We start from the raw sequence: 12,876 nt of genomic DNA, 5'->3' as shown, positions 1-12,876 counted from the left end.
ACTGACCACACAGGTAGTCCCCTTAAGTCTTCCCCTGACTATACCATAAGCCGACTGTTGAGATGAAACAGATACAAGGAAAATACTTCCTATTTTCCAATCTGCATTTGACTGCATTTGATTATTACATTATTCAGTGATAATATTGATTCTGAAAGATAGCATTCTCTAGCCCAGGGGTGTCAAACGGCCAGCCCGCGGGCCATACACGTCATCCAGAAGCTGCACCCACCCCATTGCCGGCAATGGTGAAACCGTCCCAATACATTGCGCGACGTCATGTGACGTCGCAAGTTTGACATGTCTGCTCTAGAGAACACCCCAACAGTACTACATACCCTAATGTTAAAACTAGGCCAGAGCTATCATGTCTATCAGCCCTTCAAGGTAGTCCAGACAGGAAACCATAACCATAAGCCCTAACAATACTTTTATTATAAGGTTACAATAACAGACTCTCACAAGTCTGAAAGAACTTCTCCCTTTCCAAAGAATTAGAGAGGGTCCCTCCTAAGATACTTTCTCCACCCACGTCCCATCTTTGGACTCAGATTTTGTTTATCAGATTGTTGTCTAGACTGCAGCTCTTCCTCCTGTGCCCCAAAGTTATTCTCACAGCCCATTGCAACGGCTGAAGAATGTTGACAGAGAGGAGCTCAGTAGGCAATCAGACTAGTTCATGGGCCTTCTGCTCTATTTTCAGTGCTAGGGTCAAGAAAGAAGAGGATAGCAAGTGTTCTCATTTACCCACCAGGCCTTCAGCACCAGGCCCAAGAGAAGTCACAGCCAGGTCATTGCCATTGGGATCAAAAGCGTTGATCTCAATACCCCAGTTGTTCTGAGGCTGCTTGAACCAGTTCTGGAGCACGTGCTTGAAATCAATGCTCTGCCAGTGGCCAATGCGTGAATTCAGGTCAATCTTGAGTGAGCGGATACGGATGTGTCGGCTCCCATCCTCTGTTACAGGCTTAAGACGCAGGATCTGTAGATAAACTGTGGATGTGTGTTGAACAGGCCGTAGGTACACCCAAAGCTGTGCCTTTACTACCTTGGTGAACATAATTTTGGGGCTGAAGTTGAAGAAGCAACAGTGTGGATTGCCTTCGATCTGTACCACTGGATCCGCTGACAGAGAAAGACAAAAAGAGAAGCAGTGAACAGATCTTCTTCATAACCCCAGTTTCCTACAGTCCTAATATGTTTCTAAGGCGCAATTACTGTAACGCCATTATGATTATCATACAAAGATTAGAGCTATTGCACAATTGAAAGTGTTAATGCTGGGCCTGCAATGAAAGGAGTGTTGAACAATAAGATTTCTCTTAACTGGCAGCATAGCCTGAAGCACAGGAATATTAAAATCCTCAAGATAAATGTTTATTTTATGTAAATAAATGTCATTAAGAAACCATTTATTGAATATCCAAATCATTTATTCCATATTCTCTATCCGTGTTCTAAATGGTGTAATACAGAAATAAAGACACTGGCGAATTAGTAACCATTAAATGGGACTTTAGGTGTTCCACCACTGAAACATGGAGTCAAAAGGGCTAGAGTTAGAAAAATCAAAATAATGGCATTGCATAGGATAAAAAAAAAAATTCACATTCAGAGTCTTAGACATTAAAATGATTATGCTACCTATTAAAATCAATGCCTAGACATGAATTTACTTCCATGTTCAGAAAAAGGGCTTGTAATTCTAATGTTGGTAGAAATTACTTTTCTCTTGCAGCCTTTCTCTGCAAGAACACTCAGGAGTAAAACTTTCAAGCACTATAAGAAAGGGGAAACAGGAAAACTCACATCCCTTGCTACTATTAGAAGGACTACTCCATGAATGGGTCTCTCTTCACAGAAAGTTCTGGCAGCTGAATTGAAATCATGATCCAAATCCACTTACGTATTTGTTCAAAATTAAACTAATTTGTAGGAATTAAATGTTTGAGTGACATTTTCCAGATAGTATCTGGTTTTATAGGTTGTTAGATAATTTGGATGTATGGTATAGATAATGCCTCTCCTTATATACTCTATATAAAAAAATAAAAGCAGGATAAAATATGTAATAGGCAGGAAATAATAATACCAGGTCTTTGGGAAAGACACAACAGGTGGATAAAAATGCCAGATCTGGTCTAACCATTTGGCTGACTGTGTGATGAACCATAATATTAATAACCTCACCTATTTTCCTTGGTAGCTAGAGCCTGTCAACATTGCTGCAAGGGTAAAGGGCACGATCCTTGGGAAGGACTTGATAGGTTGATAAAAATGCCAAATCCAGTCTGAATATCTGGCTATGTGATGAACCATAATAATCTCAAAAAAACTGAAGCACCACTTGAACACCATCAGCATTGACAAATTCACCATCAGTCAATTGCAAAAAGTGGCTTTACTTTGAATCTCGCACATCCTGCAACAATATCTCTAACACCACCAAACATCAATATCTGCCTATCCCAGGTCTTTGGGAAGGACTCAGTAGGTGGATAAAAATGCCAAATCCAGTCTCAACATCTGGCTGACTATGTAACAAACAATAATAATCCTTATTTGGACCTGAACACCTTAATTTTACAAAAAAAAAATACCCTGCTTGGAACTGCCTATAACAATAATCTGCTAATAATAATAATTCTTAGGTCCTTGGTTGGGTCTTGAATTATTAGATTTTTACCATCTTTGTGAATCTAATTGGAGATTAATCATATAATAATAATGATTAATAATTATTATATTAAAAAAATATGTGGCCAACCATAATAACAGCAACAACAGACGGTTTACAAACAATGGGATAATGAAGTAATAAGAATGGTGTATTTGAATACCTGCAAGAAATAACACTTGCCTGAAAGCCAAAACTGTGGTGGGGCCACAAAATAGACAAAGTAATAGAAAATGAAGAAGCTAAAGTGAGGGTTCCTTGGTGCTCTCTGAGCTCGCTTGTTTTCTTGCAGACATTTCATTATCCTAACTAGGTAACATCATCAGTGCTAGTAAGGAGTGTGGTTTGCTGTCAATGTATATTCTAGTGCAGGGCTTTTCAACCTTTTCACTGATTGTACCACTTTTAGGACATGACAATATTCGAGTACCGCCCTGCTTAGCAAGGTGTCAAAAACTTGATGACTAAAAAAAGGGGGGGGGGAATTTTGGGTTTTACTGATTAGATTGATTTGTTGTTATAGAAATGGTTAGTTTATACTATTATGGAAAAGTAAAAAAGTTGAGGTTCGATGTTAATGCTTCATTCTGCTACAACAGAGGAAGTTGGAAATCAATGCCTTTTCTTTTCTTTTTCCCTTCTCTCCCTCACTTTTCTTTCCCTTTCTCCTCCCCATTGTGTCCTACTATTTGCTTTTATATTTTTGTATTTTATTCTATAATAAAACTTTACAAACCGTTAAAAAAAAGGAAAAAATTACCGGTTTTACTGCTCCTTTTATATCCTCTGTTCTTTCCCCCCTCTTCCTTTTATATCCTCTGTTCTCTCCCCCCTCCTCCTTTTATATCCTCTGTTCTCTCCACCCTCCTCCTCCTTTTCTTTCCGGGTGTGCTAGAAGTGGTGATCAGCTTTTTTTTTTTTTACAGTGCTTTTCAACCCATCATACGTGTACCACCTGCCAGGTACCGAAGTACTACCAGTGGTATGGGTACCATGGATTGAAAAGCCCTGTTCTAGTGCCTTGCCTATGTGTGTGGGGAGGGTGTTCCTAGGGATTCTTTGGTTGGGCTGCTTCCTAATGGCTCTTTGGCTCTTTGACTGGAGTATTGTTTACTTGATTGTTGGTCTGAAATTGACTTTGGAGCTAATCTATGCTGATCTGAGTGCTGGTTACTGATGGAGAAGTGCTGGAGTCTTTTTCTCTTTTGGGCTAGTTGTCTCTTTTGCATAGTCTATAGATGTTGTTAATGTCTATGTGTCTATTGATGACTGATTTGTCAGAGTGCCAGGCTTCTAGAAATTCCCTGGCATTTTTGGATTTGGCTTGGTCTAGGATTGTCACATTTTCCCAATTGAAACTATGGTTAAATCTCTCCATATATTGTGAAATTAAAGAATTTTGGTCTTGGCTTTTGACTGCCAGTTGGTGTTCATGGATATGTTTTGCCAGTCTTCTACCTGTTTGTCCTACATAGTGGTTGTTGCCATTCTTACATTGTATGTTGTAGATGACTCCTGTTTTTTTCTTCTGGGGTTCCTGGGTCTTTTGGTTTCCTTAGGATGTTTTGAAAGGCTTCAGTTGGCTTGTGGGCTATGCTGATTCCATGTGGTTGTAGTAGTCTGTTGGTGATTTCTAAGATATTCTTGACGTATGGCAATGTAATTCTTTTTAGGGTTTGTGTTGGTTGTGCTGTATTGGGTTAACTGGTCAAGGACTTTTTGATGAAGTTGCATGGATATTCATTTTGTTGGAATAATTGTATAGATGCTCCATTTCCATTTTCTGCTTTCTGGGTTGCTGCAGTGTGTTTGGGTTCATTTAAATAAATAAAATACACAAACCTGGCATACCCTTCCGTCCAATCATATCTCTATCAGGGACCCCTACATACAACATTGCAAAAGAACTAACAAAAAAGTGTGGTTATCTCACAAGAGGAAGTCAACACTCCATTAACTCTCCACTACAGTGTTTTCAAACTATCAGGGATGTGACTATAGATGAGGACGAAATCATGGTCTTATTTGATGTCACAGCCATATTCACATCTATTGATCCAGAATTAGCCAAAGAATCCTTGATTGCATTGCTTCACAATACACCTGACTCAATTGAGTACATGAAGATCAAAACACCCGGGATTATGGATCTCATAAATCTCTGCTTAACTACATTACCTCCAATCTGATGGCCAAATTTACCAACAAATTAAAGGGACACCTATGGGATCACCACTTTCAGGACTTATAGCGGAGGTCGTTATGCAACATCTAGAAGCCATAGCACTTCCACAGATACAACCGAAAATATGAATCAGATATGTAGACAACATCTTCACCATAATAAAAAAGGACCAATTAGAGAACATCTACAGAACCATCAATAACATTTATAAAGGAATCCAGTGTACTAGAGAAGAAGAAAACAACTCACTACTCTACCTGGACATCCTGATCAGCAGAGACCACAATGGCAAACTAGAAACACAAGTCTACAGAAAAACCACCCATGTTAACCAGGTGCTCCACTACCAAAACAACAACCCAAACTTTCACAAAAGAAGCTGTGTAAGGACTTTATTTAAATGAGCCCAAACACACTGCAACTACCTAGAACAGCCAAAAAAAGGAAATTGAGCATCTATACACATTCCAACAAAATGAATACCCAGGCAACTTCATCAAAAAGGCCTTGACCACTCAACCCAATACAGCACAACCAACACAAACCCTAAAAAGAATTACATTGCCATACGTCAAGAATATCTTAGAAACCGCCAACAGACTACTACAACCACATGGAATCAGCACAGCCCACAAGCCAACCAAAGCCCTTCAAAACATCCTAAGCAAACCAAAAGACCCAGCAACCCCAGAAGAAAAAAACAGGAGTCATCTACAACATACAATGTAAGAACGGCAACAACCACTATGTAGGACAAACAGGTAGAAGACTGGCAGAACGTATCCATGAACACCAACTGGCAGTCAAAAGCCAAGACCAAAATTCTTTAATTTCACAATATATGGTCAGATTTAATCATAGTTTCAATTGGGAAAATGTGACAATCCTAGACCAAGCCAAATCCAAAATTGCCAGGGAATTTCTAGAAGCCTGGCACTCTGACAAATCAGTCATCAATAGACACATAGACATTAACAACGTCTATAGCAGTGGTTCTCAACCTGTGGGTCGCGACCCCATTTGGGGTCGAACGACCATTTCACGGGGGTCGCCAAACAACGCAGTCCGCCATTTTTTTCCCCTTTTCCTTAGCTGTGCTACTCCCTTTTATTCTATTGGCTTTTGAAAGCCAATAGAATAGATTCTCTTGAATAGAGTTAATTCTATTGGCTTTCAAAAGCCAATAGGAATTGTCCAGGCTGTCTCTGCCCTGCTGAGCCCGCCAAAAGTCCCATTCTGCAAACGGTGCTGCAAGTTGTCTGCAGCGAAGGCGAGCTGTCTGGAAGTTTCCACCCTCCCTGCTGAGCAACTACTAAAAATGTAAGTAAAAGAGGGCCAGGGGTGGGAGGTGGGAGGCCGGCGGGCACAGGGAGGGTTGCTGGCGCGTGTGGGGCCCGGCGGGTGCCTTACCTCCCTTGGGCTGGGCCAGCTGGTGGCTCAGCCAGTGGTCGGCCTGCGCCGTCTCTGCCACTTGCCAGCTACGCCTCGGCTGGCGCAGGGGGCAGCACCACGCATGCGCGGCACTCCTGCGCAGGGGAAGTCCTCGACTTACGACCGGTTGGGTAGTCCTCGACTTACGACTGGTTGGGTAGTTCTCAACTTACAACCGGTTGGGTAGTCCTCGACTTACGACCGGTTGGGGGTCGCAGCATTAAAAAGGTTGAGAACCACTGGTCTATAGACTATGCAAAAGAGACAACTAGCCCAAAAGAGAAAAAGACTCCAGCACTTCTCCACCAGTAACCAGCACTCAGATCAGCATAGATTAGCTCCAAAGTCAATTTCAGACCAATAATCAAGTAAGCAATACCCCAGTCAAAGAGCCAAAGAGCCATTAGGAAGCAGCCCAACCAAAGAATCCCTAAGGCCGCCCCCACCCCTGAAAGACAGGCAAGACACCAGAATATAAACCAACAGAAAACCACATTCCTTACTAGCACTGATGATGTTACCTAGTTAGGGTAATGAAACATCTGCAAGAAAACAAGCGAGCTCAGAAAGCATCAAGGACCCCTCATTTCAACCCTGAGCTACAAATATTGTCCTTCATTGGGAACTAAAGTGTCCTGGGACTTCAGAATTCAAACAGACAAGCATTTGCCACACAAGATTTAATAATTGTTGATAAGAAAGACAAAAAAAATGGATAGTGGACATTGCAGTATCTGGAGATAGCAGAAGATGAGAGAAAGGACTGGAGAAAATCACAAAGTATTAAAACATGCAAATAGAGGTAGAACAACTGCAACAAAAGAAAGCAAAGATAGTTCCAATAATAATATTGCACTTGAGGGTACAATCCCAAAACAACTAGAGCACCACTTGAACACTGTCAGCATTGACAAAATCCCCATCAATCGATTGCAAAAGGCACCATTACCTGGAAGAGCTTACATCCTGCAAAAATAACATCTGCCTATCCCAGGTCGATAGGTGGATAAAAATGTCAAACCCAGTCTAGCCATCTGGCTGATTGTGCAACCAGCCCTAATAATATGGTTGTAGAGATGAAGGGAAATATCCCTAAAAGTTACCTTAAATGCCATGGAGAAGGGATGGTGTAATGATACGTAAAACATATGTTTTACTTAAAAGCAAGTCCTCTGAGTTCAGTGGAGCATTCTAAGTATATGTGCATAGGCTTGCAATGGTAATTCAAAATGAAATGCAATGGGAATATGTTGGGACAGGAAGCAGGAATAAATGAAGCTATTATCTGATTTCAATACAGAGCTCACCAAAAATGTGCTGGTAGAAGAACTGAATGTAGCTAGAAGATCGCCAAGAATTTTGAGGAGTTTGCCAAAAGGATTTTTAAAAAAACAAACAAACCTCAAGTCAATTAAATCTGTTCTTCTCTTTGTAAGCATACACTCCTTTTAACAACCATTGTATTATTCTCCAGAGGGAATCCATCATGAACCCCCAAGATTGCATGATGATGATACAAGGTTGACTCAGCCTTCCATCCTTCCGGGGTAGGTAAAATGAGGAACCAGATTGTTGGGGGCAATGTAAATATATATATACATTGCTTACTGGTGTACACCGCTTAGAGAGTGCTTGCATTTAAAGCGGTATATAAGTCTCATAAATAAATAAATAAATAAATAAATAAATAAATAAATAAATAAATAAATATAGGTACTCCTCGACTTAACAATTCATTTAGTAACCATTTAAATTACAACAGCACTGAAAAAAGTGACTTATGGCCATTTTTCACACTTGTAACCATTGCAGTATCCCCAGGGTCACGTGATTAAAATTCAGATACTTGCAATGATTCATATTTATGATGGTTGCAATGTCCTGGAGTCATGCGATCACCTTTTGCAACCTTTTGACAAGCAAAGTCAATGGGAAAGCCTAATTCACTTAACAAATGTGGCAAGAAAGATTGTAAAGTGGGGCAAAACTCACTTAACAAATGTCTCACTTAGCCACAGAAATTTGGGGTTCAATTGTGGTTGTAAGTCAAGGACTACTTGCATTGTGTTGTTTAAATTAGATAGTTTTAGCTCTTTTCTAATCATTTTTGTAGTCATAATCTTTATCAAATTGTATCACAATAAGCTTTTTATCTTTTTCTTAAAACATTATAAATTATCTATTCTCCAGCATGATGAGTGTAGAATCCACCCGATGGGTAATTTCAGCTTTCCTGCTCAGAAGAGACTAGGTCAGAACTTTGGCCACGCCTCCCTCTGGGTGTGTCTTCCGAGTTTTGACTTAGTCTCGTGCTCAGCAGGGCGCAGAAATTTTGGCTCCTTAACTAGGCTAAGTTAATTGAACATATATTTAAATCTGATTGAGTTTAATCCTTTTTAGCTATCTAAAGTGTAGTGTTTCCTTTTATTTTCCTTTTACAATCGGAATTCGAATTGGCATAGATTTAAATTGAAATTTGGAAAGGGCCTTCTGGCTTCGAGCCTAACAGGCTCCTGTGAAGAAGGCTGCAAGCCATTTTTTTGCTTTGAGTGGGGGTTTTTTCACCTCCGATCAAGCGAACAACGGAGCGCGGACCAGCCGACCAGCTGGCTTTTGGGAGATCGGAGTCTTTCGAGACTCAGGCTGTTTGGAGGCTTCCATTTCTGGCTTTGTCACAACGAGGCTCCTTCTTGGCCGCAGGACTCGGATCACAGCGGAGGTTGCGCAACTAATAGCAAGTGCTTTTCCATGACAGGGGGAAACTGCATTTAAATTGACTGTTCCTTAATGTTATGGATCTAGTAAGGAAGTTGATTCCCTGCTGTTCCCCTCCTTTGGCATTTTTGTCTTTCCTTGGAGGCATTGAATGGGCGTGGCCGCCATTTTGACCGCGTGCACAGGACGCAGTCGCCATTTTGGAAGTGTTATTGGGAGCGGCCGCCATTTTGAGTGTGTCTCTAGGTGTGGCTGCCATTTTGAGTGTGTCCTTAGGCACGGAAGCCAATTTGTGGGGACCTCGTGTTCCTCTTCAAGGCATTGAGGCCTGCTTTATTTACCACTGGCCTGCGTTGTTAGGCCTTTAACCGGGGGGGGGGGAGTTTATCAGCTTGTTTCAGGTGAATCACATATTTGATTTCTGGTCTGTATTGGAATTATTGTTCTAATTACTCATTGGTGGCTTTGTCACATATACTTATTTCTGGTGTGAGTTGAGCGAAGAGAAAATACTTTTAGACCACCTGTTCCAATTAGAGAGTGGCATTTGTCATTGGCCTAGACAGGCAGTTCTAGGGAGCTGTCTGGCTGTCCTTGCCATTGTTGTTGTGCAGAGCGGTTTTCCATCTCTGTCAACTAGATCTCTGTGTTTGGGTTCCCCCCACTTCTGGATATCTCCTACCTGGATTATCTAGACACAGCTCCTCGCCCCAGGTATCACAGGGCTCTGGTATTCCCCCACACACAAACAAAGCGCAGATCTACTGATTTGGACGCGGGGGGGGGAGAAAAAGGTCAAGACTAAACACATTTCTACCAAAGAGCCCTCAAAGTCAGCCGAGCGAGAGGACTCGAGGAGACATTTGGCTCTGGAAAAGGAATTCTCCAAAGCCCAAAGGCTCAGGTCCAGTGAAGCTGAAGTGGTTCCCCCCACTCCATTGGACACTTCTCCTTTTGAGCCTCCATTTGCACCTTCTCATGATGTCCCAAGGGCTTGGTCTTCTCAGGGGGAAACTGAGCAGGTTGGTCCCCCTCGCTCCTCATCATCATCTATTCATCAAGGCCCTGAGGCCACATTTATTCCAGCTGAGGCTGGGGCTAGTTCTATGGAACAAAGGGACATGTGGTCAGATCAGTTTCAGTCCTTCGTGCACAATGCGTTTATGCAATTCATGTCTTCTAGGGGACAACGACCTTTTCAACCACCGCCACCTCCTTCTATACCTCCTTCGCAAACGGGACGTACTACTGTCCTCGGTTCAGGCGTTTCTGAGACTTCTTCCCAGCTAGGGGAGGAGGGGTCTGTTGACCTGGAGATAGCTGACACGCCCATGTCAGAGGATGAGGAGGCAGCGCCTGAACAGGGGTCAACTTCAGGGCTTTTTGATCCTTCTCTTTTCAGGTCTCTACTGCTAAAAGCCGTTACAACAGTCAACCTCACTTTGGTACAGGAGGAGAAACCCTCTACCTCCACCAGTCAGGAGTCTAACCCTTTGTTCGCTGAACAGGTTGTGGAGGACAAGCAGATTCCTTGTCCACAGGTTTTCCATACTACAGTGGAGAAACAGTGGTCATCTCTGGCCACTCTGCCTTCTCCTAATAGTACAGAGAAGAAACTGTTCAATGTTTCTCCTTCATTTGCTTCCCTCTTGGAGGTGCCTTCTGTTGATACTCCCCTGACTTCTTTGATTTCCACTTCTGCTATTCCAGGTGATATGGCTGAGGCCCTGAAGGCGGAGGACAAGAAGTTTGAACTTTCCCTCAGCCGAGCGCACCAGGCTTCGGCATGGGCGATCAAGGCTGCGACTTCATCCTTTTTCTTCGCCAGGGCTTCAATCATGTGGCTTCGCGAACTACAGGCAATTGTTCTGCCGGATCAGGTTCAGACACATCAGACACTAGGGAAACTAGTGGCCACTTCAGAGTACGTGGCAGACGCTTCTCTTCATTCGACCAGGTACTCTGCCAGATCCATTGCTGCCACGGTTGCCTCTCGTAGGTTAGTGTGGCTGAAACAGTGGAGAATGGACTTGAAGTCAAAGTGGCGTCTGTCCACTTCCAAATATAGCAGTACACAGTTGATCGGGTCAATCTTCGAACCACACATTATTGAGGGCAAGGATAAACGCAAGATCCTGGCTCACCCCTCCAAACAGTCGGATAGGCGGCCCCAGCAGGAGTTCCGTAGGCAGGCCTTCCGCCCCAGTGGTTCCTGGGAGTGGAGGCAGCCCTTTCGGACAGGGCAGTCCTGGGATTGGTCAAGAGGCTCGCGATCCTTTCCCCCCAGGCAAGATTGTCCACAGGACTGCCAGAGCATGGGAGCCAAGGGACAATTCCAATCCAAACGTCCCTTCCGGGGCTCGGGTGGCCGCCCGTATAGGCGGTCCAAGTGACGCCAAGGACGGCTCTCCCATCGGGGGTCACCTGGCGCTGTTCAGCGACATTTGGGAGGCGACCACCACCAACTCTTGGGTCAGGGAAACCGTCAAGTACGGTCTCACCCTTGAGTTCTACTCTCTCCCCCCAGACTGTTTCATACAGTGTCCGGTGTCACGAAACGCAACCAAGCCAAAATTGGTAGCCACGGCCATCTCCCATCTGTCAGAAATCAAAGCCATAGAACCAGTACCGCAGGATCAAGAAGGAAAGGGGTTTTACTCCATCCTGTTTGTAGTCCCCAAAACCTCAGGAGGATGGAGGGCGATATTGGACTTAAAGGGTCTGAACTACTTCTTGACCTATAGAAGGTTCAAGATGCAGACCCTAAAGTCCATCCTCGCCAGTATCAGGAAAGGGGATTTCCTCTCCTCCATAGATCTGACAGAGGCGTACTTACACATCCCGATACTTCCAGAACACCGCAGGTTCCTCCGGTTTTGTTATGCACACCGGTATTACCAATACAGAGCCCTTCCCTTTGGTCTATCTTCAGCTCCAAGGGTTTTCATAAAAATTTTGGCAGTCTTGGCGGCTCACCTCAGGATGATGCCGGTGCACATGCAATGCTATCTAGACGACATTCTAGTTCAGTCCAGTTCCTTCCAGTCAGCCCAGTCAGACAATCCCCACAAAGTGTGTCCTACATCTTGGGGCGATCATAGATTCAGATCTTTGCAAGGTCTATCTTTCACAGGAACGTCAGGTCAGCATCCGAAAGCTGGTGCATCAGGTTCGGAGGGACAAAGCAGTGCCCCTGGTACAGCTGTCTCAACTCTTGGGAAAGATGGTTTCTTGCATGGGGATCGTTCCGTGGTCCAGGCTTCACTCAAGAAGCCTTCAATGGTTCCTCCTTACCTTTCAGAAACAGAACCTCAGTTCTTCCAACAGAAAGGTCAGGGTTCCCCACCACACTTTGTTATTCCTCCTATGGTGGGCTTCATCTGCAATGACCAAGGGGACCATCTTCAAGGAGCCCCTCAGGCTCACTTTGACTACAGACGCCAGTCTGTTCGGTTGGGGTGCCCATCTTCAGATTCATCTGGCCGAGGGACAGTGGTCCCGGTGGGACCTAGCTCACAATATAAATTGGCTTGAACTCAGGGCCATACACTTAGCACTCTGGCAGTTTTCCTCCCTAGTGACGGGACAGCACGTCCTGATTCTGATGAACAACGTGGAGGCCAAGGCTCACATTAACAAATAGGGAGGGACCTGGTCCTGGTCACTCATGCAGGAGGCCTTGGACCTAGGTCTGTGGGCAGAGTCCAACCTGGGGTCCATCAGGGCAGAACACATTTCGGGGGAGGCAAATTGACAAGCAGATTCCCTGAGCAGGGTCACAGTGGACCACTCGGAGTGGCAACTGGACCCGGCACTGTTCAGGGACATCTTGATAAGGTTTGGTCGTCCACATCTGGATCTATTTGCC

General features: G+C 43.8%; 1 protein-coding gene across 1 annotated transcript in view; it reads right to left on the bottom strand.

The window, feature by feature from the left end:
- Positions 1-12,876, bottom strand: part of GDF11 (growth differentiation factor 11) — a 53,010-nt gene that overhangs the window by 11,479 nt on the left and 28,655 nt on the right. The window contains exon 2 of the mRNA XM_039338836.1: positions 752-1,125. Coding sequence (XP_039194770.1) covers positions 752-1,125 — 374 coding nt within the window. The remainder of the gene's footprint in view (positions 1-751; positions 1,126-12,876) is intronic.

The sequence above is a fragment of the Crotalus tigris genome, unplaced genomic scaffold (genome assembly GCF_016545835.1).
Source record: "Crotalus tigris isolate CLP2741 ecotype Arizona unplaced genomic scaffold, ASM1654583v1 scf7180000017721.692284, whole genome shotgun sequence".
In the NCBI taxonomy this organism is placed as follows: Eukaryota; Metazoa; Chordata; class Lepidosauria; order Squamata; family Viperidae; genus Crotalus; species Crotalus tigris.
The sequence above is the reverse complement of the archived record's forward strand: the minus strand, read 5'-3'. Positions and strand labels throughout refer to the sequence as shown.